The sequence below is a fragment of the Enhydra lutris genome, unplaced genomic scaffold, assembly GCF_002288905.1.
Source record: "Enhydra lutris kenyoni isolate GAN:26980312 unplaced genomic scaffold, ASM228890v2 scaffoldscaffold31, whole genome shotgun sequence".
NCBI classification, from domain to species: domain Eukaryota; kingdom Metazoa; phylum Chordata; class Mammalia; order Carnivora; family Mustelidae; genus Enhydra; species Enhydra lutris.
The window spans coordinates 4,846,929-4,871,331 of NW_019154115.1; the positions used below are offsets into that span (position 1 = coordinate 4,846,929).

Consider the following 24,403-nt stretch of genomic DNA (forward strand, 5'->3'; position numbering starts at 1 on the left):
GTTGAGTGTGAGAAGAATCTGCTTAACTTGAAATATCAGGAGAATAGGCAAATGAAAATACTGAACCAGCATTTGGGGGTTTAGGATGGGACTAGCTGAAGCACAGAAAAAAGGATGGGACTGGAAATTAAGATGGAGGGTTAGCCACACACATATCTTGCATGCCTGTGTCTGTATCCATGTGCATGTCCATCACTAGGTGTATCTGTGCCTATCAGCATGTCCTGTGTGGGTGAGGATGGGTGGGAGTGGCATGGCAGTCTTGGAACTGCTTCTGGGAACCTCATACCGTGAGGAAACACGCATTTTACCCTGCCTTACAGTGGGTCCCACATTGAGAACTGGCATTCAATCCTGCGCAATGGGCTGGTCAATGCATCCTACACCAAACTGCAGGTGAGGCTGTGCCCTTTCCCTTTCTTTCCACCCCCCACCGTGCCCCACTCGGTTTTGGGGAAAGCTGCTCTAGAGTACTTAGCTGTTTTTGCCTCAGCATCCTCAAATCTAGCCTGTTGTGGGGCTTCCATAGGAGAGAGGTTGGAATTGTTTGTATAGAAGGAATGTGGCTGTGGTATAACTGACTCCAGACTGTGTTTTTTGGTGGTTTCGGGAATGGGATTGTAGCAATAGGCAGGAATATGAATTGCTGACCGCAGCCACTGTGATGAATTAACCTGTTAGACAAAGTTTTTTAATTTATGTGACTGTTCATTCAGAGAATTGTTATAAATAAGTCTTACTTCTTTGCCTTGTGAGCCTCCAAGGAATGCGTATTGTCCCTCCTCTTGGCTACCTGTTCGGTAGTTCCTTTTTTGGAATCTGTATATGTACCAAGGTGTGGGGACAGAAGCATGGATTCTGAGGGAGTGACTCAGTGGCTCTGCCACTCCTCACTTTCCAAGACATCAGTATCTAGTAGGGCAAAAGGGTTAACCTGCATCCATTTTTCAGCCAATCAGCTTTTCAAGAGTAGGTTCCTAGCATTATCTGAATGAGTGAGAAAGTAATTGGAGGGACAGAGGGCTGGATAAGCCTTGTGGCTGCCTAATATACAGCCATGGGAGGGCCCAGGCTCATATTGCTCATCCTGGTGTTTCCCTGCAAGCTGCATGGAGCAGCCTATGGCAAAGGCATCTACCTGAGCCCCATCTCCAGTATTTCCTTTGGATACTCAGGTAAGAAATACTCTCTGGCCACCCTGACTCTATTTACGTTGCATTCATTTTGTAAATACATAATCTATGCTGTCTCCTCCTCGTTCATCATGGATACGTGGTCTCTGTCAGCTTTCTCCCCAGTCACAGATACATAGTCTGTCTCTCCGCCTCCTCTTATTAGAAATTCAGATTCTTTACAAGGTGAGGCCAGTTGTTTCCTTTCTCTTAGGTAGTCCTCTTCTCCATCGGAATGGTTTTATTCATTGTAGAGGCTTGGCTCTGAGATTAAGTGAGGGAATAACCGGGAGAGTGAAATGAGGCTTTTCGTAGACATTTTTGGTGTTAGTAGCCTGTCATTATTATGGATGGAGTGCCTGTGAGTTTATATATGAATACACTCGAAGGCTTGAGTATCTTCAATTGGCTTACATGTCTGGAGACATTGTTCACCCTCTCAACTACTTTTTAAAATTTTAAACTGTCTGTAATTGCATAATATTATAATAGTCACATTGAGTGGAAGAGAAAGCCTTTTATTCCAAAGATAAGGCATGAATAAAGCCCATACTCTAGTCAGGAGGTAAGTCCAGCTTTGTTCTGTTCAGAAAATGAATCTGACTTGAAGCTGTCTCAGTGTTCCAGGTTCATGTCTTAGTTCCTTTTCAGTCTTGTTTTGTTCTTGTTCTATAGTCTCTGTATAAAGGATAACCATCATATATTACACATGTGCCATATAAAGGGGACAGTATTTGATTCTTTATAGGTCATTATTTAGTATTCTCCAGTAATTATAACTGTTAAAAGATAAGAAAACTTAGATCCAGAATTGTGTAACTTAAAAGAGTCTCTAAATTTTAAACTATTCTAACAACAACAACAACAAAAACCCCCAAAACTCACGAGCCCAGACAGTTTTATAAGTGAGTCTTAAACCATACTTTAACCAAACCAAACCAATTACTACAGTCTTATACAAAATTACCCAGAGAATGGAAAAAGAATTATAAATCATAAAGGATCGGTACATTTGACTTTATTACAACTAAAAACTTGTGTTCATCAGAATACTTATTATGAAAGTGATAAGCTACAAACCAGAAGACATTTAGCAACACATTTAACTACAAAAGATTAGTAATAAAAATGTATTATAAAAATTGGGGCATCTGGATGGCTCAGTCAGTTAAGCATCTGTCTTCAGCTCAGATCATGATCCCAGGGTCCTGGAATCGATCCCTCTGTCGGGCTTCCTGCTCAATGTGGAGTCTGCTTCTCTCTCTGCCCCTCCCCCTGCTTGTGTTCTCTCTCAAATAAATAAAATCTTAAAAAATAATAATAAGATAAAATGCTCAAAAATCAATAAGAAAAAGACAATCTAATAGAAAAATAGGCAAATGACATGAACAGGCATTTCACTGAAGAAATGACCAAAAAATATGAAAAGCTGCTCAATTGTTATTAATCAAGGAAGTAAAATCAAGACCAAAAGACTTAACATGTAGTACCTATTTGGATTGGCAAAAATCAAGAAATATGGTAATACCTTTAGTGGTTCTAGGTGTTGTAGATCAGCAGGATCTCTTTTATTTTTAATGGGAATATAAATTGGTACAATCACTTTGGAAAACAGTTTGGTGTTAAATTTCACAGAGCTGAAAAATTTTATCCTAGCCACTCAGCATTTTCATTCCTGCATACATACACCCAAAGGTGTATGTGAATGTTCAGAGCAGTACCATTTGCAATAGCAGATCTCGGAAACAACCCAAATGCTCTTTATCAGATTATCAGGAGGATGGATAAATACACTTTAGTATATTCTTAGGATGGATTATTATTTAGCAATGAAAATGGATAAACAGTGGCTCTCAACTGTGGAAAAATCTTAGTAATTAGTTGATTTTAAAGCAGGCAAGCCCAGGGGCATCTGGATGGCTCAGTCGGTTGAGTGTCCAACTCTTGGTTTCAGCTCAGGATTGTGAGATCGAGCCCCACGTTGGGCTCCGCACTCACCATGGAGTCTGCTTGTCCCTCGCCCTCTGCTCCTCCCTCCATCCCCATGTGCGTGCTTTTTCTCAGATAAATAAAATCTTTAAAAAAAAAAAAAAAAAACAAGCCCAGAAGACTACTGTGTGATGTCTTTTTTATATTGTTCAAAAGCAAACAAACATTTAGTTGCGTGTGTGTGTGTGTATGTATGATAAAACTAAAGAAACTTCAGGATAGTGATTACCTCCCAAGGAGAGGCAGATAGTTAGATGTAAGTCACTAGTACTGTTTTGGTTCTTGAATTTAGTTTGTAGGTTAGGTCTATAGGTATAATAGATAATGAATAAATAAATGATAATGTGTCATGAACCAAACCCGATGATGAATCCACACAGCATACGTGCCCTATAAATATTTATTGATGCGTGAATGAATCTTATTCTGTATGCCCGGGGTGCAGAGTAGGGGTTGTGTTGGGATAGTCTTTTTGGCTTCTTTGTGCAGGTTTCTCCATTTTTATCTTTGTCAAAGCCTGAGCTTCCCTCATTAAGCTCTTGTTTTCTAAGTTAGTGAGATACTCCTCGTTCTTGATGCCCATAGAATTCTTGCTTCCTGTCTGTTCTCTTCCTCTTTCCCCTCTCACTGGTTTTGTTTACTACTAAGTGCCTGAATTGCTTTAGTTACCATATGGAGCCAGGAATCTCTGTTGACTCCTTAACTTTCTTCATTACTCTCTTCATTACAGAAAAACATCATATGAACCATCCTTTTCCCTCTTGCAGAGTTCCATTGATTATGGATACAAAATGGCATAGGATTTTACTCTTAGAGTTACACCTAGTCCTTTATTACTTTACAGTTAGGAAAGCTCATACAGAGAAGTTAAATGACTTCTTGGGGTCACATAACTGTGAGTAGCAGAGCTAGGATTGGAATCTAGGCCTCTTAATTTCTAGGCCAGTTTTCTTATCACTTTATTGGATCGACCAGGTAGGCTTTACTTGAATGACTGAGTCTTTGAAGCCCTGCCAATACGTGGGGGTCTCTATCATGTGAGATGTGTACAAATGTCCAGTTTATTGTAGTTACTCTAACATTTAGTCAACTCTGTCTTCTTATATGTTTCCATCTACCCTATTCAGTTTTGGTTTTCTCTGTTTTTCTCCAGGGTATCCTTAGTTTTGTGGCATTCGGTGCTCTCTGGGAGCCAGTATAAATAGAGAACATCCATCTGGCTAGTCGACCCTCCATTCCAATGACTTGGCCATTGTGTACAGGTTATAATGAGGGCCAGCGAGAAAGGAGATGGTAAACATTTGTTTAGTTCTATTTAGAGACATCTGACATGTGTATCCGCTGGACACTAATCACTTGGGAATTATTCTAGCCACCATGTTCTCAGGTTCTGATCTTGGTAAACTGACAGGAGATTATTTGGTCAATATGGACAGGACAGTGTACAACAGGATTGGGATGGGACAGGATTTGTATTGTATCATAAGGGCCATCTCTAAGACCAGTTGTAGAAATCAGATTGTTCTTTCTTATCTGGGGTAGAACTTGAGTGGGAATTTCACTCAGAATCTTCCATTGAGGGGCGCCTGGGTGGCTCAGTGGGTTAAGCCTCTGCCTTTGGCGCAGGTCATGATCTCAGGGTCCTGGGATCGAGCCCTGTGTTGGCCTCTCTGCTCATCAGGGAGCCTTCTTTCCCTTCTCTCTCTGCCTGCCTCTCTGCCTACTTGTGATCTTTCTCTGTCAAATAAATAATTAAAATCTTAAAAAAAAAAAAAGAATCTTGCATTGAAATACCCAAGACAAGAAGGTCATGATATTTGGATTCAGAGCTAAACCTAATTAAGGCTAATGGAGAAAGTAGAAATAGAGGGGTGGTAAGTGGCCCATAGGAGGAAGAAATGAGCAGTTTTAAGTCTTGCCCTAGGTCTTGTTCAAGCCATAAATCTGTCATGGGACTTCAGTGTAAGTGCATGATGAATTGACAGCCTGCACAGTGAAGAATGGCAGTCCAGTCAGCCCCACTCCTGCACCACAGCTGTTACAAAACCAAGAATTGAAGCAGAGTGGGATTAGTAATAGAAAGTTCCCTGGATGGAGTTGTGAGATAGGGGCCCGGCTTATGGCCTGTTATGATAGCATCATTTCCCGTATTCATCCATCTCTCTCTCTGACAGAAGGGGGGAGACACACACACACACACACACACACACACACACGACTGTGATAAGGCTGGGCCTGTGAGAAAGCTTAGTACAAAGATTGAAGTCCTAGTCACAGGCCAAAAACAGTTGGGAGTAGGGGCACACAAGCACTGTTTTGTATCTAAATAAGAAAAATCTAGAATGAGTCTATAAATGTTATAAATAGGGCTATTCACTGGGAGATAAGGATGGTGGAGGATTTATGGATTTAGGTAGGGGGGAAATTGGAGGGAATTGACACCACTCCCTCAAGTCTGGGAAGACTTAAGGAAGGAAGCAGGATTCTTAAGGTTGTTGCCATGTGGTTACTTGTGGAAAATTATTCTTCACTTACCAGCTGTGTTTTCTGCCTTTTCTCTTAAGTGACTCTGGTAATAGTTTTTTGTGTAACTCTGAGACTAGAGCAGATCTGCTTGCTCTGCTTGCTTCCTCCTCACTCATTTTGCTCAACCTGGCATTGATCCAAGGTGTTGATACCACTTTCCTGGGCCCCTTGTTCCTGGCTCATTTTGTATGTTCCTCCTCTGTCTTAGAGCCTTTTAGTGATTTTCTGATGTTCTCGGGATAAACTCCAGTTGCCTTAACATGGTCTGTAAGGCCTACCTGATCTGATCCTAGCTTAAAGCTTCCACATCATCTGTTGTCACTCCCCTCCCATTGACTGTGCTCCATACAAACTAAGGCACATTGCTCTCTTCCTCCAGGCCTTCCATGACCTGTTACCTCTCCCAGAACACTTTCTTCCTCTCCATTTGACTAATTCTTCCTAGCTGTCACTGGAAAGCCGCCTTCAAACCCCTAAAACAGGCTAGTTCTCCTCCTCTAGCTCACTCATTGTTCTAGATTCTCCCCATCACACCTCTTACCATACTGTGTTGTAATTACTTGTTCTTTGCCTCTAGTCTCCATCAGACTAAATTGTGTCAGGGCAGATACCTTGTTTGTTTTATTCACTACATGTGTAGCTCAGTGCCTGGCACATAGTATGCACTTTAGTAAATATTTGATTGAGGAATGGGTGAGTGAACTGGATTTGTTGTTCTGTGACAGGAATGGGAAAAGGACAGCACAGGATGCCCTCCAAGGATGAGCTGGTCCAGAGATATAACAGGATGAATACCATCCCCCAGGTATTATTGGTTGGCACTGCTCTAGTGAGGCAGAACCCTTCCCTGGGATAAGTTGAGGCTACAGAGATGGATGGGGAAACAGATGGTAGCGGAGGTGGGTAGTTTGCAGATCATTTGAATGAATCAGGTATGTTCTAAGATGAACACACTTCCACAGTTAGATGTGGCCTCAGTCATAAGTATGAAAGCAGAGAGTGACATGAAAATGTAAAGATGGAAGCTATGGACTCATCCAAACTGATTATGGGAAAGCAGATTTGTGGGAGGTGATGGCTGGGGAGCCCCAGATATCCCTGATCCACACCCCTCGCCATCAGCAGCTAACTGTCCTCTCTAGGGAAAGCTGTAACAGTCCACTTGGCTCTGCTCTCCTTCTCTTCCAGACCCGATCCATTCAGTCGAGGTTCCTGCAGAGTCGGAATCTAAACTGTATAGCACTTTGTGAAGGTAGGTAGCTCACCCAGTCCCTGTTTTTCTGTGTCCCTAACCCTATGATCCAGCCAAGGGTGTTGACACATCATGTCTTTCCTCCCCTCCCTGGACTGTGTGACTTAAGCATTATATCTATAACTTCTGGCCCCATTCTTCCCAGTGATTACATCTAAGGACCTCCAGAAGCATGGGAACATCTGGGTGTGCCCTGTGTCTGACCATGTCTGCACCCGGTTCTTCTTTGTGTAAGTCTAGGAGGGTTTACTTTGTGTAAGTCTTGGGGCTTACTTTGAGGAATGAGGGTGGGGGTGTGATGGTATGACTACCGGGAAAGTCTGTTTCTGTCATCCTAGACTTGTCCCTGGCTCCCTGAGTGGAGCTGGCACTAGAACTTTGTCTGTGGAAGATGGGGATGTGTATAGGTCAAGGTCTGTTTAAAGGAAACCAGATAACACTGAATCTTTTCCACCCAGAAGAGAAGCAAGAAAGGGTTTTGACTGGGATGGGATGACCACACCTCCAGATATAGTTCCACTTGTTGACATTATTCTGGTATTGTTCTCCCTCTGATGCTCACACTTGCCCTATCTTTGGCAGATATGAGGATGGTCAGGTGGGCGATGCCAACATTAATACTCAGGACCCCAAGATACAGAAGGAAATCATGCGTGTGATCGGAACTCAGGTTTACACAAACTGAGGGGGCCCCAGCCCTCGTACCACCCCTGTTCCCCCAGGATCCATCTGCCCTCATACAAGGGCTCAGGAGCAGCGTGCGAGGCTGCCCTGAGGAATCAAGGGGCCATTACCAAGGGGCAGGAAAAGGATAGAAGAGGCGGCCTTCATGGTGGAGACTGACCCAGGAACCACTCCACATTTGGATGGCCCAGACTGACTCCCTACTCCTGATTTTCCCAGTTGACTTCACCCTGTTTGTAAATAAAACAATAAAATGGAAGGTGCTGTGGACTGGATATGATCACTGTGGTCTGACTAGCCTTGGCCCAGCACCTGCCCCAAGCCCCCAAGTGGGGTGTTGGGTGGGGAGAGTGGAATATCCTCAGGGTTGGAACTAATGTTGGGTGGAGTCAAAGCTGAGTCCATCTAGTGTAGCATCCTACAGATCTGGCAACATTTTTTTCAGTTGGCTGGATAAAGAAGGGGAACTTTCCAGTTGTGCAGATGACACAAACTCAGAAGGATAGAGAATACCATTGATGCCTGTTCCTCAAGATTTCAAAGGACCATTGAGGCCAAAGCAACTCAGATTTCCTACCTTTAGGATCTCTCTGCTTTCTGCATTTAACCTGGCCATTCTCCCTTGTTCTCTCAGGGCTTGGGCCCCTACTCTCTTCCTCCCAACTATTTCTTTTTTTTTTTTTTCTTTTAAATATTTTATTTATTTACTTGAGAGAGAGAGAGAGAAAGGATGAGAGGGGAGATGGTCAGAGGGAGAAGCAGACTCCCTGCTGAGCAGGGAACCTGATACGGAACTCGATCCTGGGACTCCAGGATCATGACCTGAGCTGATGGCAGTTGCTTAACCAATTGGGCCACCCAAGCACCCCTCCCAACTATTTCTTTAGGAAAAGGGAGGTGAGGGGGAAATGGCTGACAGGTACAGGAAGTTGGCTTGGTTTCTAATTTGCCATCTAGAGAAATGCAGCCTCCCTTAATCAAACAAAATCCAGACTCTTCAAGGAAAGACAGCTGTTTCTAGGAGACCTAACTGTTTTAGTGAAGCCCGTCTCCCTGTTGAAATTCCCACGCCAGCCTTCTGTTGGCTTTTCATGCTGTGCTTCATGTGCCCACATAACCCTAAGTTCTCTGACAGGTTGGATATTGCCAAATATTTTATGAACTATTAGTGAAAAAAATAGGAATATAAGTACAGAGGATACAAAAAACATTAAACAAGACTGGCTTTTCAAGTATTGGCTTTTTAGTCTCTTACAGCTTATTGATTTACAATGTCCACCCCACACCACCTACTGTCTTTCATTACCTTCAACCTACTTTGGAGATAAACTTCTTTGCCTAAGTATCTCACCGACCTGCCTTATGTAGAAGTACCTTTCTTTTTTTTTTCTTTTTTTTTAAAGATTTTATTTATTTATTTGACCGAGAGAGAGACAGCAAGAAAGGGAACACAAGCAGGGGGAATGGGAGAGGGAGAAGCAGGCTTCCTGTGGAGCAGGGACCCTGACACAGGGCTTGATTCCAGGGCCCAGAGATCATGACCTGAGTCAAAGGCAGACACTTAGACTGAGCCACCCAGGTGCCCCTAGAAGTACCACTCTCAAGGCCCAACCCCCTAGGAGCTTTTTCTTATCCTCACCAATTCTTAATCAAGACTGTTACACTCTGACTCTCCAAGTCTCCAAGGCTCTCTGGTCCATTCTGTTTTCAGGTCTAAGAGAAATATCCTTCCACTAAGTAAATGGCTCAATCAGGAAGACCACCCTGACTGAAATTCCTGTCTCCTAGGAGGAGCTCATCTGTATAGTATCAAAGATAGGTAACATTTTTTAGTTCTTACTAGGTAGGTGCCAGGCATTATGCTAGAGTACTTTAATAATTTGCTAACACTTTGGCTTACTGTGTGCTTGGCATGGTTGTAAGCACTTTACGTGTACGCACTAATATAATTCACACAAGCCTATGAAGGAGGGCCGGCGTTCCCATTTTGTAGGTAAGAAAACAGAGGTGCAGAGGATAAGTGATGTGCTCATTCGTATTCCATAGCTAGTGATTAACAGGAGACCTGACTCCAGAACTGTTGTTCTGTTTCTAGGCTAGATAGCGTCTCAAACTTCACAAATCATTTTTTCATTTAGTCCTGATAACAAAAATGGAAGATGGGTTTTCTTTAGAGATCTTAAATAACGTGTCTGAGGTCGCATAGCTGGTTAGTGGCAGTACTGGACTTTTAACCAGAGCTGCCCAACTCTAGAACCTGAACTCTTAACCATTGTTTTAATTCCTCAGAGCTTCTCAAACTGTGCCCACAGGTGTTCCAGCAACTCAGCCTAGGTTCTTGGCCACTCCAGTGGTTTAACAACATTTTTGCTTAATTTTCAGAAATCGGATTTTTCTCAGTTTTAAGCATTTCTTATAATTTTTCACTGGCATCTGCTATAGCAAGTACTAGCAAATGATAGAATGAGAAGTAATGCACAGATAGTTTATATGACCAGGAAAGAACTCAAAAATCTGAGCTGGGGGGCACCTGGATGGCTCAGTGGGTTAAACCTCTGCCTTCGGCTCAGGTCATGATCTCAGGATCCTGGGATCGAGCCCCGCATCGGGCTCTCTGCTCAGTAGGGAGCCTGCTTCCTCCTCTCTCTCTCTCTCTCTCTCTCTCTCTCTCTGCCTGCCTCTCCACCTACTTGAGATTGAAATAAATAATATCTTTTTAAAAAAAAAATCTGAGCTAGTCTCATGGGTGTCACTTTTTTTTTTTAAAGCAGGATATACATGTCTTTTTATGCCAATAAAATCGTAATGACCTTAAATACACCATTTTATAGTGTTTCACATAAAAGCAACAGGACTCTGAATCTAAGCAGTTTGAAAGCCATACCTAATCATATCTGAAAATTTAAAAACCTATTTGGTATAAAACAAACCTAATTAAAGCCTATGGCACTTCTCTAACAGTGATGCCTTCACTGCAGGGAACTTGCAGAGTGGGGCCCTGAGTTGCTGGGGAGGAATGCTCCCACAGCCTGGAGGAGTAGAGGGAGGATTGCCTCTTTCTCTGACCCAGGCCTGCCTACCGGGGAGGTGGGGCCTGTGAAAGCCAGGTCTGAACCAGAGATCATCCTTCACAGAGGCCAAGGCCAGTACAAATACGGCACACAGAGGTTAACAATGGTCTCCTATCTTTCATATGGTCCTGGGCTCAAGCAGCCTTATTTAATTTAGATCTGGAGATGCTGAATTAGGGCTAGGGCTAGGGAAAGAACTATCTTCCTCAGTTAGTTCCACGTGGAGAGTAGATGGCTATGATTTCTGGATTGAGAACTCTGGAAACCCCTGGAGTTTAACTTTCCTCTTCCTCCTCGTGGTAATTTTCCATACAGGCAGGGTGTGGTCCTGACTCAGTTTGTGGTGAGGATGTGGCCATCCATAGGGGAGGAGCCTTCTGCTTGGTTCTGCCTTTCATTCTGGCCAGTGGGGAGAGGGAGGAAAGAGTCTGGTGCTGAGTCATAACTGGGTTACTTAACAGCTTCTCATAGGATGGATTCTGACATGGAGGTTTGGGAGACATCTCAGCTTCTGGGCACCAATTTGAGAGTGTTGGGGAGGAAGCCTTATGGGTCACACAGTTTCCCCCAGAGCGCCCCTCCCCAGAAGGGTTGAAATAAAAAGTCAGCTCCAATTCATTTGAAGGGGCATCATTCTCTCTGGAGTATAGAACTTTCCACAGAGCTTTCAGAATCCTCCCTAACCCTCCGCACTGCAGTGGAGCCAATGATGCCATCCTTTAAGTTAAAGCATTTCCTACAAAAATATTTTATCTAGGAGAGAGACCAAAGTCTCCTTAGTGGGTCTGGTTATCTAGTAGCTGGTGAGCATGGAGATGAAGACTGTAGGTATGGTGCCAAGGAAAAAGTTTGAATTGCAGCAGGAGGAATTCCTGGGGAAGGGTCACTTAATCCATCCTTCACCGATGCCTTTCTTGGGGTCTGCTTACAATCCCACTTGCATCTTAGCCAGTCTAGCTGTGGCTCTATTTGTAGGGAAAAAAGAGCACAGGGCCTCCATGGGATTGGCGTGGTAGATAGGATTAAAGTACTTTAGGGAGACTGTCCTGTGAGCCCTAACAGTTAAGAGCTAGAGAAAGACTTGCAGTGGCTCACATAGGCTGACAGGGTCGCTTTGGCTGAGGCAGTACTTCCACTGGAATGAACAAGGACTCCTCAAGCTTCCCTCCTGCTTCTAAGTGCTAATGAGTCATTTCCTCAGAAGGGACCTAGACACAGTTGCATTCAGAAAACATTCTTTACCTTTCCTATGCCCTGGAATGGCCTTCCCATACCCATCTCTATCCTAACCAACCTTCCATGTCTCTTCCTATATGAAGCCTTCCCCTTCCCAGACAGCTTGTTCTCTCATTATTCCTAAATTGAAAAGCCCAACTTTCTCTTCCAGGATTTTTCTGTGGAGGAGCTCTGGAATTAAGATTTTGTGCCACCATGGTGAGCCTAAAGAGCTCTTGGGAGTCTGAAGGAAGGCACAGAATAAATTACGTCTACTTGTCTGGCTCTGGAAAGGGCATATAAAGTCCAAAGTGATAAGCACTTCTGCTTTAAATCTGGCATTCAGAGCCAGTGGACTGCCCTGGAAATCTGTATTGGCCTGCAAGAGAAATAACACTGCCATTTCAGAGGCCCAGAGGTCATGTAATGATAAGGCCTGTAAAGCTCATCCACTTCACCAGGGCCAAAGCTCGTCTTTGGACCCCAGGGATTTTGCTCTAATACCATTTGCTGACACACTTATCCCATCAGGGACTCCAAATGACTTTCAAGAATTAGATCATTTGATGCCAGATTCTGTGGTTCTGTGGCCATAAATCCAAACAGGTAACACAGCAATCTATACCCTCTTACCCAGTCCGGTGAATCTAGCAGCTTCCCCTCCCATCCTAGCAGGTCAGAGCATAGCTGCCTTCAGGGGAGGCATAGCTGGCTGTAGGGGAGGAGCCTCCTGGGGGGTGGTTTGTATTCTGCCTCAGCTTCCGCCCAGGTTCAGGTAGCTTTGGGGTCACTTGTTGCTGGGTCAAAGGAGTGAAGATTCTGGATGACTGAGAGAGGGCAAACAGTTACTTGAATTCAGAAGAATGTTCTGGCACTGGTCAAGAGGACCATCCTCCACAAAGTCATCTCCCAAAAAAGGGTAAGCCTGCTTGGCACTGTACAGTACTCATTCACGTACATCATCTGATCAAATCCCATTCTGTGAAGCAGGAATTGTCTTCAATTTACTTTTAAGAAACTGGTCAGAGAGCTAGTGAGTAGAATTGGAACTAAGATGGAATCCAAACTTTCTGGTGTATTAAGCTGCTTTTCAGCAAAACAATGACAGTCACCCTAAACTCCATGTAACAGATTTTCACTGTGCATCTAAATGTGAGCAAGGATATGCTGGATTAGTCTCTGCTAGAATTTCATGGACAGCATTTTTTATGACTCCAGTTTATACATGTGCATTTCAATCTTGCGACTATATCTAGACTTAGAACTTAAATGCAACATCATCCAGGACTGGCCAGATCACTGACACCTCCAACCCCCCAGTGTTGTCCACCACTTTTTTTAGTTCATCTTTAGCTCAGGGCCAACCAATTTCCTATCTACAACTAAGGGGACAAGAAAAACCTTCCAGAAGAAATGGAAGGATTCTATGGCAAACAGAAACTTACTCTTAGGCTGTCACTTTCCTGTGCTATCTTATCTGAACTAACAGGAAAGAATGAAAGACCTGTGATTCATCTGCAAGGCTGCTGTCTGCGTAGCAGGTCACACCCATTGGTCTTCCAGGAAAAGGAAAGACCCTAAGAGAACAGTCTTAACGATTTTTAATGAGGCAACATTGTATCTGTTCTCAAAACTTGGCTTAAGGAAGGCAAGAGCTAACAGCTGCTTCATTGATAACTGCTGTAATCACTGGTTGTTTACCAATCACTAGGAATCGGAAAATACTTTGGAGAAAAATAAGAAAAGCTCTATCGATATTGATTTAAATACATAAGGTTGAAAACAAAAGTGCCTATTCCTGCAGATCATCGGTTGTAACGTTCTGACATAAATTTCCTGATAGTTCTGCGCTAATATTAATACCTTCTATATTAATACCTTCTATTCACTTTCTACTCTCAGGCATGCTCTGCAGGATTCCAACCCCAACTAAAGTATACACCAGGCCCCAACTTGTCCTTCCTTGTTCTAGCCCTAAGAATAAAAAGACCTCGCGCTCCCGCTCCATGCACACTCCGCCCTCCATAATTCTCCCCTCGCTCCGATGCTGGAGCCCTTCTGAAGGCGACCTTCAACCATCGCACGAGTCTCCATCTCTCCCTACCTTCTGATCCCAACTCGGGCTCCCTAACTTCCTGTGCGACCTAATTTCCGAGGTGTGTGCCGGGGCGGGCACCCGAAGGGATGGGGAGTCGCGGGACGGGGTTGGGGGAATGCTGCCGGAGATCCATAAATCTGGGCACTGTCCGGTTAGGTCAGGACAGCTGGGGCTGCCTGGGCCGAGGGTCAAGAGAAGAGGCCTCATCCAGCACTCCTAGGTTGGCAGCAACAGGTGGTGGCCCCGGCGCCTGCGGGACTGGGAGGGAGGTCTCCGGGGCTCCCGGGGCGGGCCTTGCCGCCTAGCCACTTCCCCATTGGCCCTTCCAGAGCGTCAAGGCTGCGATTTTTATGTAATGTGTCCTTCCGCCACGGAATATAGTCCTCCCCAAAAGGGCAACCTGAAAGCGCGTTGCGCTCCACGGCACTTCCTCCTGAAGGTGACTGCGCCCAGCGAGGACGCGGAGGGGCGGGGCCCGGCGAGCCCGGAGCCAGGATTGGGTGCGGGGCGGGGCGGCGGAGGGATTGCGGCGGCCGCAGCCGGGATAACCTTGGGGCTCCGCGGCCGATTCTCGCACAGCGGAGGGGCGTCGCGAGCTTCTACTTCGGTGTGCGGTGGCAGTGCAGCTCCAGCGGGACCGCGCCGGAGGTGAGCGGGGCAGAGGCCGGGCCATCCGTCCCCACCTGGGCTCCGTGCGCCCAGCCAGTGCGGAATCCCGGCCGCCTGCGCGCTCAGGACACCCACACCCGGTGCGGCGCAGGCTGCCGGGCATCTTGCACCCGGTTGAGGTCGGGAGAGTGGAGAAAGGCAGCTCGCGCCTAGGGCCTGCTCTTCAGAGTCCCCAGACTCCCAGCTCCTGTTTCTTCCAAAGCCGGCCCTCTCCTGCCGCAGTGCTTACCCCCATTCCCGCCCCATCCCCGACTCCTTCTCCTCGATCTGCTTCCATCATCGCCTTCCTTTCATCATCGCCTTCCTTTCAGTATTCCCTCCTCATCGGGTCCTTCATTTCCTCCCTCCACCCCGCCACTCCTCTGTTCGCCTCCTTCCGTGGCCCCTTCAACTATACCATTCCCCCTCCCCGTCTTCACCCTGGCCATGACCCCCTCATTCTGATGCTTTCCTTGTAAACTCTCCTCGAAATCCGGTCCTCAGGTCCTTTCCCCCGTGCCGCCTGCGTTCAGCGTCGTGTGCTCTTCCCGCGCCCTTGTCCCCCTCATGCCTTCCCCTTCCCCCATTCATGCTCTGCTTCTGCCCCTCCTCCCTCCATTCTGGTCACGTCCGCTCCTCCGCATCCCTCTCCTCCGCTCTCTGATTCGTTCCGCCCGGGTCTTTGCCCCTCCCCTCCGTCCTGGTCACGTCCGCCTGCACCCCCCGCCTCCCGGGTCTCTGCAGCATGTGGGTCCCGGAGCCCCGGGCCCGCATCCCGCGTTCATCGCCCGAATCGCAGTGGTGTGCGGATGGGCAGGGCCGGTTCCCGTGCGGCCGAGGGATGTAGTGGCGGCCCCGGGCGCAGCTGGAAGATTACGTAACCCTCGGCCTTCCCGCTGCACGGAGGAAAGGGGGGTTGTCCCTGTGGCGCATTCCTGCTTGAGGCCTCCCCGGATTCGCTGCGCTGGCCCCGAAGGGGTCGCGGGGCTCCTTCCAGGCGCGGCGGGCCTGCATGTCCCGGCCCGGGACCCGCCCTGCCCCGCCTTCCGGAGGACCAGTGCAGCCTCACCTCCCTGAACATAGGCTCCGGGATCGCAGACCACTGAGGTCTCGGGTGGGTGGGAGCAGGTTATAGGCAGAATTATGTCCAGAACTTGGCGCCACGCACCGCGTTCACTCCATAAAATCTCTGTGTGCTAAGCTGTTTTGGGGAGAGGGCTTGGCTAGAAAAGTCACAGCCCGCAACATTGAACAATGTCATTAGAGAACTAACATAAAAGTTACCAGTGGTAAGTGCTTCGAGGCAGGGACTGCTTCCTGTTGGGTGAGGGAAGGAAGGTGGTGGAGAAAGGCCACACAAAGTGGCATCACACAGTGGGTTTGAAGCAGAAGAGTACCTTCCAATGTGAAAGTTGTTTAAAAGGCCAGTCATGGAAAGGCATTCCTTGGCTTTTTATCCGTGTTCTTCAAACCCAGACATTGATCCTCTCCTGTACATGTGAGTCTGATAGCTAAGGTCAAGGCATGATGGTCAGAAGCATTGGGAAATGAACAGGCTTTTAGAATCGGGTTTGACTCATTAACATACAAGAATGGTGGAGAGAATGCCTCCCCAGGACCTGCGTTTCCCATGTGTGAACTGGGAGTAACATTTTCTTCCGGATTGTTAAAAGGATTGGTTACTATACACTTAGCTACAAGTATAGATGTTGAAAACTCTCCGCACTGCACTGCCGAATCTCTAGTGAGATATCCAGAAGAAATGGCTCCAGGTGTGTTCTTTGGTCACTGAGCACAATTACTTGAACTGTAATGGAGCATGAGGGCTCATCTTCTCCATGCCATCCCCAGACACACTCAAGAGGTAATTTTGGGATTAACTATTTAGTCAGGTTTTTAAATACCAGACATCTCCTGGTAACCAGTCCCTTAAGGGATCCTGGTAGAGTGTTTAGAGTCACTGATAATGTTGCCTTGCAGCTCTCCGCTCGCTACAGCAGCACTTTGGTCTCCTGAGCATCAGGGCCCTTAGACAAAGAGGGGCAGAATGCCAGCAGTTGGGTGTTGGGCTGTGAGAGTAGAAACAAACTTGCAACTCCCAAACTCAGATCTGTAAACGCTGTCCCCACCTGCTCCAGGTGGAGTTTAAGGATTTGCTTAGCCAGGTGGTAAGTGTGAGGTTAGGATTGGAGGCAGGGACGGTAGTGTCCTGTTGGCAGGACTGAGGGTGTGGCCACTCCCTGGGCTACAGAGGATACCCTAGGTGAGGACTGCTGCTCTGTGGCATTGTTAGCAAATAATTTACTCTCCTGTTGCCCAAAGATGCTGTTGGGAAATGCAGTGGGGAAGGTATCCTAAGGGGAAGGGTATGTAACCCATCACTAGGTGGGGGCAAGGGGGGGGGTGCCTCTGAGAGGAAGATGACTCAGCCTTTCGACTTATCTGCTTTTGAGAGCATTCTCTTCATTGGGTAAGTGGGAAACTGCACTGTGGTCTTCACAGGTTTAAAAAGTCCCTTCTCTCCATTCAGTGAGTCAAATAGTGAAGCATGCATTTTCCCCAAGTTAAAAATGGTTTCAGTTAAGTGAAAATCGTTGTTGAGGTGCCCCAGCTCTTTCTACTGTCCTGAGCTTAGATGCAGTGTGGCAGAACCCTGTGCCCAGGCCGTGTAGTCCATGCACCTGCATTCCTGAGGCTTGTGTTGGGGGGAGGGGGCTTTGTGGGGGGCTGTCATGGTCATGAATAACAATGACTGAAAAAAAAAGTCTTTAAACTCCTTTTTGAGTTATTGGACTTGAGTCAAAATAAGTGGACATGAGTCTCTCTTCCTGCCTTGGTATAGCTGCTCCCATTTTAAGCACTGCATTAGGAGTAAATAATTTTAGTGTTAAATTCATCGCTTAACAAAAAGCATTATCGGGTCTCTAATAATTTGCCAGTGACTTGGCAGATTTGGTAGCTGGGACTCCAAACAGCTAGCACCTCGTGGGAGTTGCTTCTGTGCCTTGAATGTTTCAAGGGGGGATGGTTCACAGGAAAAGCCATTTTATTTCTTAAAGCTGTGTGTTTCTTAATGTTGAGGCAGAAGAAATGAGGAAATGCCTTACGAGCTAGAAAGTACAAAAAACGCAGCTCTTGCATTATCAACTCACACTACCCTGGTTCTAATTTACTTTGCTTCAGCTTGTATGAAGGCATGTCAGGATGTGTTATTTTGGCCAAGAGCTAAGACTGAGCTCAAGGTAGGGGGGAAATGACTCATTTGACATTTTATTTCTGAATCATTCCAAACGTCCACAGTCAAATCTCAGTTAGCTGGCGCACTGCAGGGGTGAGTCGCCCATGTGAGGATGTTGAGAGATACAGAAATGATTTCCTTGGTAAGAGGTCTTAGAGGAGGGGCGCCTGGCTGGCTCATTCAGTAAAGCATCCAACTGTTGATTGGGGTTGTGAGTTTGAGCCCCATGGAGATTACTTTAAAAAAGAAAAAAGTTTCTAAAAAGTCCTCTAGGACCGTGAGTCATCACTTTAAACCTCAATTCTGGGACAGCTAGGAATAGAGCTCAAGGAAGACTGTTCTTAATATTAGCACACTTTCTGGGGACTTGGATTTTTCACCAAGAGCCAGCCTTAGACTAGATAAATGAATAGTGTGATTGTTTGGGGCTTTTGTTAAAGGAGCTGTTTCGGGGGAGGTGAGCCAGGGTGTGGAGGGGATGGTGGTGTGCAACATCTGGTGGGCCTTTCAGCCTTCTGCCAGGAGAGCTCCGGAGGGGAGGTTGGCGGGGCCGCCAAGTAGTGTGGCGCCCCGCCCCTGCAGTGGTTTGTGCCTGTCTGCACGTAGGAGGGTGAGCCGGGCTGCATTTCCTCCTGCGGCCTCTGAGACAGACCTCCCCGACTTCTGTCCATAGGCAAAGCTCCTGGGGAGCTCTAAGCCTCTCTTTCCTGACGCTAGCAAGCTATGTTTGGAACATTAGGCAGGGGCCCTGATGGGGGGAGATGCCAAGACTGGCTATGATGGTGCCAGCTTAGCTGATCCAGTCTGAAAAGTCTCTGGAAAGGAGCCTGTTCCTTCCAAGCCTTTGAAATCAACCTACAGCTAGTATTTATTGAACTTTAGACAACGGGTGTCTTCCATGTTTGCAGCGATGAGTGCAAAAGGGTTACCCAGTCATGGTATAGTAGACAAAACCATGGACAGTTTGCAGTAGCCCTGGGAGTTTTGATGTAGTTAGAGATAGGGAAGTAGAGACTTGATAATCTGGTATCCCTCTTGTTACTACACGAGAAAGCAGATGACTAAATACCGCCTATCAGGAGGGTGAACATTTTAAACCTCGGACAATATTGAATGTTGGCAGAGGTGTGAGAAGGCCAGAACTGGTCCTGGTTGGTTGTAATTGGATAGAACCACTTTAGAGAGCAATTTGGCGACATTTAGTAAAATAGAAAATAAACATACATGTGACTTAGGAATTCCATTACTGGATATATATAGAAGCTCACACTTGCATAAGGAGCCATGTGCTAGGAGAGTTGTTACTGTGTTGATACATAGGGGAAAAATTGACTTAATGGGGGGGCGGATGGCCAACCGGTAAGGGAACACATAAATAAATGATGTGGTTGTGGGGCGCCTGGGTGGCTCAGTGGGTTAAGCCTCTGCCTTCGGCTCAGGTCATGATCTCAGGATCCTGGGATAGAGCCCCGCATCAGCCTCTCTGCTCCTCGGAGAGCCTGCTTCCTCCTCTCTCTCTGCCTGCCTCTCTGCCTACTTGTGATCTCTGTCAAATAAGTAAATAAAATCTTAAAAAAAAAAAAAAATGATGTTGTTGTGCAGTGGGCCAGGATAGCAGTGCACACGGGTTAACTAGGACTATGTACCCACCGGAGGGGTCTCAAGTGTGCTGAAGAAAACAAGAGGTTTATTTGTACAGTATTCTACTTAGGGCATTTTATTTTATTTTATTTTTACTTAGGGCATTTTAGAAAAACAATATTCTAGGGGTCAGTATAGATATAGATAACTTAGATTAGAAGTATACAAAATTCCTGACAGTGGTTGGGTGTCAAAGTTCGGGATGGGCTGTGGAAAGGGTTCGAGAGGCCTGGGGATGGAGGGAAAATAAATGACAAAATTGTAATGGTCTTTGTTTGTTGGTTGGTTGGTTTTTTTTAAGTCTGAAGGAATGCTGGCTGAATGCTAGTGGTCACCCCTGGGTAGTAGAAATACAGGTGTTAATATTTCTTTCTTTCTTTTTTTTTTCTCTAGTTCAAAGTAAAATAGAAGCAGACCTGTGAAGGTCACTGTAGGAAGACCAGTCAGACAAACTAGGTCATTGTTCTTGGGGAACTGGCTTGGCCCTTCCTCCCTCATCCCCCCTTCCTCTCCCTCTAGTTGGGATGCAGGACAGCTCCTCCTGTAAATGCTGGGTGAGACCGTCTCACCTTGCAGAGGCTGTCCCTGATCCTCGTTGTACCTGACTTTGAAGGGCCCTAAACTACAGACTCGGTCCCTGCTGTTTCCAGAGTATGAACATCCTGCCTGAAAACACTGCTTCATTATGTTAAGCCTTATAAGGAGGCGTCATAACACAGGACAACAAGAGCTTCATCCAAACTTCCTCCTTCAGACTGAAACCAGTTCTCTGCTCTGAGCATCTGTGGTCAAGCAAGGACATCTGAAGGTTCTCTGACTTGGGACTTCTTGCCCTGGAGCTGAGTGGTCCTTTGTGGGGGTGGGACCATTTTGTATCCACTTCTGTGTCCTAGTCATACTCTAGTTTGAAATAGGACCTGAGGTTCCTACTTACAAAGTTGAAGTCCCTTAGGTTTAGTCCTGAATAAATAAAGGAAGGGAATTTTACCTGAACCTGTGCGTGGGCTCATTTGTTTTGTGTAACCAGGTAAGCTAGACTTTGCTGTCTGTTGTCGAGCCTGCTGAGGGTAGAAGGGACCACAGCTAAAAATGGATTCTCCTCTATACCCTGCTCCATCTGCAAATGCACGGTAGCATTACTCTAACTGTAGATCAGGACAGACAGCTGTTCGGTGCAGACCTCACTAGGTTCTGTTGGTGACCCAGCACCCGTGTTGATCTTCTTGTCATAGATGAGGGCCTGTCTTGGGAATTCTGTTGCTCTCTCATCTCAGAACTCTAGAGAGCAGGCTGGCCCGAACACTTCGTCTGTTCTAAACATTAGGGAATTGAAAGGCCTTCCTTGTGCTGGCTTGGAGACTTGGAGGTGTAGCTAGCATATTGATGACAGAGCAAGGAACACAATTGGGGGTATCGGGTGCCATTGTGATGGGGTAGCTGTGTATGGTGAGGTCGGCATCAGAGCGGTCTGATTAAAAACTGCCTTAACGCACATGCAGGCTCTGGGCCAGGCTGGTTTACTAGGGCAGAATGATTTGGGCCTTTGTGAAAGAATTGGTGGAGTGAAGCGTGAATCTTTCCCGGCACAACTTGCCAACAGTACTGGCTCTGAGAAGCAGCATGTTGTATTTTTTTTTATATGATCCCTTTTTTATATGATCCAGAAACTTTGGTTTCTGGAGTGTGGCCAAAGAATTGTGTCTGGCACGGAGGACGCTCTAGTTTTAGAGAACAGAAAGGTGGGACCAGGTACACGTGGAGCTGAGGCGTGACTGTGCCTACCCCGTTCTCTAGGTCTACACTAAGGCCTCTCATGGTGTCTCGTTTCTCACAGAGGAGAAATGGCTCTGAGGAAGATTCTACTGCAGGGGCTCAGGCTCAAGAATAAGGTTCCCGTACCTGGGCCCAGCATTTGCCAGCATCAGTGGATACGCCGGGTCTCCACTGCTGGCAGGAGGTTGGCTCTGCATGTCTGTGCCTCCCGGGGAGGAGGATGCAGTAGCGAGACGGACACAGGCTGGGCTGCATGTCCTGGCAGGCTGCTGTCCACACGACCAGCACGAGGGCGGGGAGCTCTTCCCAGAGGCCTGCCCTGAGAAACCACGGCTTGGGCTGTTGCCCTGGGGCCAGGGGAGAGTCCCATGGTGTTTGAGGAAGAACCAGAGTTAGGTGGTTGGCAGGATGGGCACCTGTGTTCAGGAGGAAGAGGCTTCTGGAACACCCCGGAGACAGGCAGCAGAGTGCTGACCTTTTCAGCAAGGGAGGCTCCAGGGCACAGCCTGAGTCAGGAGACCAGTCAGTCCCTGGGGACGAGACCTGAGTTCTCCGGTTTGGTAGAGGTCTTTCAGGGCCTGTTGAGATCTGGTAGGAGTCAGGACAAGCAAGCTTTTTTTTTTCTTTTTCTTTTCTTTTTAATTGCTGGTGTGGAAATCCACGCCAAATAATTTTTTCATGTGCTATTTTTTGCATTTCATGGGCTGGGTGGGCAAAAACTCAGAGCTTGGAAAACTTCAGATTTCATTTGAGGTGGTAAAATAGGGTTATTGTTTGTGTGTAGTATAATTGTATCTGCTAATGGCATCTCCTGTCCTTGGAGTCTGCCCTTCTGTATCAGAACATCCTTGTCATAAAGATTTTGCTGTGAAGCTTGAGGACAGACTAAACAGGAGAACAAGTTTGCTGGATTTGGGTGTGTAACTAACAGGCTTTTGGCATAGAATTGTCTTGCGGACTATATTAACTTTTTTTTTCTCTTTGAGGTTCTGAATGCATTGAGGTTGGGCTTCTTAAGCCAGTGGAACGGTCTGGCAATGCATTTGTGATCTAGGGCCTGAGATGTATTATCTCACCTCTGCCACATTAAAACAGAGTATTTCTGAAGTGTGTAGAGTAATGGTTGATAATGAAACTGGAGGCTTCACTTTTGTTTTAATTCCAACACTTTTACCAGGAAACTTGCAAATATTTCATTTTCAGAAGAGGTGCATTTGTGATTTTTTTTTTAAATATTATTTATTTATTTATTTGACAGAGATCACAAGTAGGCAGAGAGAGCGGGGGAAGCAGGCTCCCCACCGAGCAGGAAGCCCGATGTGGGACTTGATTCCAGGACCCTGGAATCATGACCTGAGCCGAAGGCAGAGGCTTTAACCCACTCAGCCACCCAGGCGCCCTGTGATTTTTCTTAATAAGAAAGTATTTCATGTCAGTAAATTTATTAGTAAAGGGAAGAAAAAATTTTGCTGTAATCCTACCTTGCGGATGACAAGCTGTTACTATTTGCATAGATACAGTTCCAGTCTTTTATGTATCTTTAATTTAGTATCCTTTCTCTCAAAAACCAAGAGGGACCAGGTTTTGTTTTTTTTTGTTTTGTTTTGTTAAGATTTTATTTGTCAGAGTGCACAAGCAGGGGGAGCAGCAGGCAGAGGGGGATGCAGGCTCCCCACTGAGCAAGGAGCCCAATGCAGGACTTGATCCCAGGACCCTGGGATGATGACCTGATCCTAAGGCAGGCACTTAACTGACTGAGCCACCCGGGCATCCCAAGACCAGGTTCTTAAATAGAATAGTGAAATGTTAGTAAACCACAGACTTAAAGAGAATTTAGAGGGAAGATAATCTGGGTATTTGGGGGGAGATAAGCATCATAGAGAAGAGGGTAAGTACTTACCTGCAAATATCCGTGACCAGGTTCTTGGTATTTCCTTGGGAGTATCTGTGTGTTTTTCTCTAACCTAGCTGAATCTCCAGGAGCAGCTACCACCCAGTTACCTGGTTAATAAGGTAATATTTCCATTGCCCCAAAGAACTTCAGTTACACTCAGCTTCTACCTTGATCCTTGTACAGCTCTACAGAGCAAACCTTACTCAGCTCCGAGCGGTCTTTGCGAGTGGGGCCAAGGAGGCACCCTGAGCCAAAAAAAGAGCATTATGTCACCGGAAGCCCAAGCCCCGAGAACACAAGGTATGACCCAGTAACCTGTGGCCCCAGCCAGGTCTCTGCAAGGAAACCCTCATGTCTTGGGTCTAGAGGCAACGGATGATTTTGTTTTGTTTTTGTGTTTTTGGTTTTAGGCAGCTGGTGATTTTTAAGAAGATTGGGGTTTAGTTACTCTAACCCGCTCATTCAGATCTTACTTTGTTCATAACAGTCCTCAGGCTGGATGACGACTCCACTTGGAGGCCACAGGAGGCCTTTGTGTTCCAGTTGGCTGGGCGTGCCCCCTGCTGCCATCTCTTCAGTCCTGTTCCCTTAACAGCCAGAGGCACCTAAGCCCCACCCTTTGCTGACAAAGGAACCCTGGCCACTGAGGCAGTCCCTCTAGGAGTTCCTGAGTGCTTCAGATGTGGGGGAAGGGGAGAAGGGCGGTATCGCTTTGATTTTGACCACGAGGCATTGAGATACTCTGAAAGGTCATTCAGCAGACCCTGGAATACTTCCAAGGACTAGGTGCTAAAAGATATGAAACCGAATAGGTCATGGAGGAGAGGACCTTCAGACGTTTTCGATTTAGTGCCCGGTGTGTATTAGGGAGTTGGGAAATGCACACTGAAAGGAACAGTGCATTTGGCATGTGGACTAGTTGGCCAGGATCTTATTTAAAGTTTTAGCTTTTGTAGCTCAGGACTCGTAGTCCTCTGTTTTCAGTAGCTGACAGAAGGTTTGCTCACAGCTGGTCACAGAGCTTCTTGGGCTTTTAATCAGAATTCTTGAAGGTAGCAGAGACGGGTTGAGGTGCTTGCTGTACCTGAGTTACCCCAAGAGGCCACAAAGTTGGAGCGCCTGGGTGGCTCAGTGGGTTAAGCCGCTGCCTTCGGCTCGGGTCATGATCTCAGAGTCCTGGGATCGAGCCCCACATCGGGCTC

General features: G+C 46.5%; 2 protein-coding genes across 12 annotated transcripts in view; both read left to right on the forward strand.

The window, feature by feature from the left end:
• The window catches only part of LOC111153181 (poly(ADP-ribose) polymerase family member 6), a 28,143-nt gene extending 20,245 nt beyond the window's left edge, over nt 1-7,898 (forward strand). For 8 of the 9 annotated variants that reach the window (XM_022512029.1, XM_022512028.1, XM_022512030.1 and 5 more), the window contains 6 exons: nt 324-396; nt 1,106-1,175; nt 6,413-6,492; nt 6,876-6,939; nt 7,085-7,169; nt 7,522-7,898. In XM_022512029.1, coding sequence (XP_022367737.1) covers nt 324-396; nt 1,106-1,175; nt 6,413-6,492; nt 6,876-6,939; nt 7,085-7,169; nt 7,522-7,624 — 475 coding nt within the window. In that variant the 3' untranslated portion in view covers nt 7,625-7,898. The remainder of the gene's footprint in view (nt 1-323; nt 397-1,105; nt 1,176-6,412; nt 6,493-6,875; nt 6,940-7,084; nt 7,170-7,521) is intronic. The other variant, XR_002640985.1, reaches the window with a different exon arrangement.
• Nucleotides 7,899-14,561: 6,663 nt separating this feature from the next.
• LOC111153359 (pyruvate kinase M1/2) overlaps nt 14,562-24,403 on the forward strand; it is a 27,942-nt gene continuing 18,100 nt past the window's right edge. The window contains exon 1 of one of the 3 annotated variants that reach the window (XM_022512347.1): nt 14,562-14,655. Coding sequence is in view for 2 of the 3 variants with exons in the window: in XM_022512345.1 (XP_022368053.1) it covers nt 17,860-17,897 (38 nt within the window). In the remaining variant the exon portion in view is untranslated. Of the gene's footprint in view, nt 14,656-17,804; nt 17,898-23,467; nt 23,502-24,403 lie in introns of those variants that run through there. The other 2 variants (XM_022512345.1, XM_022512346.1) reach the window with 2 other exon arrangements.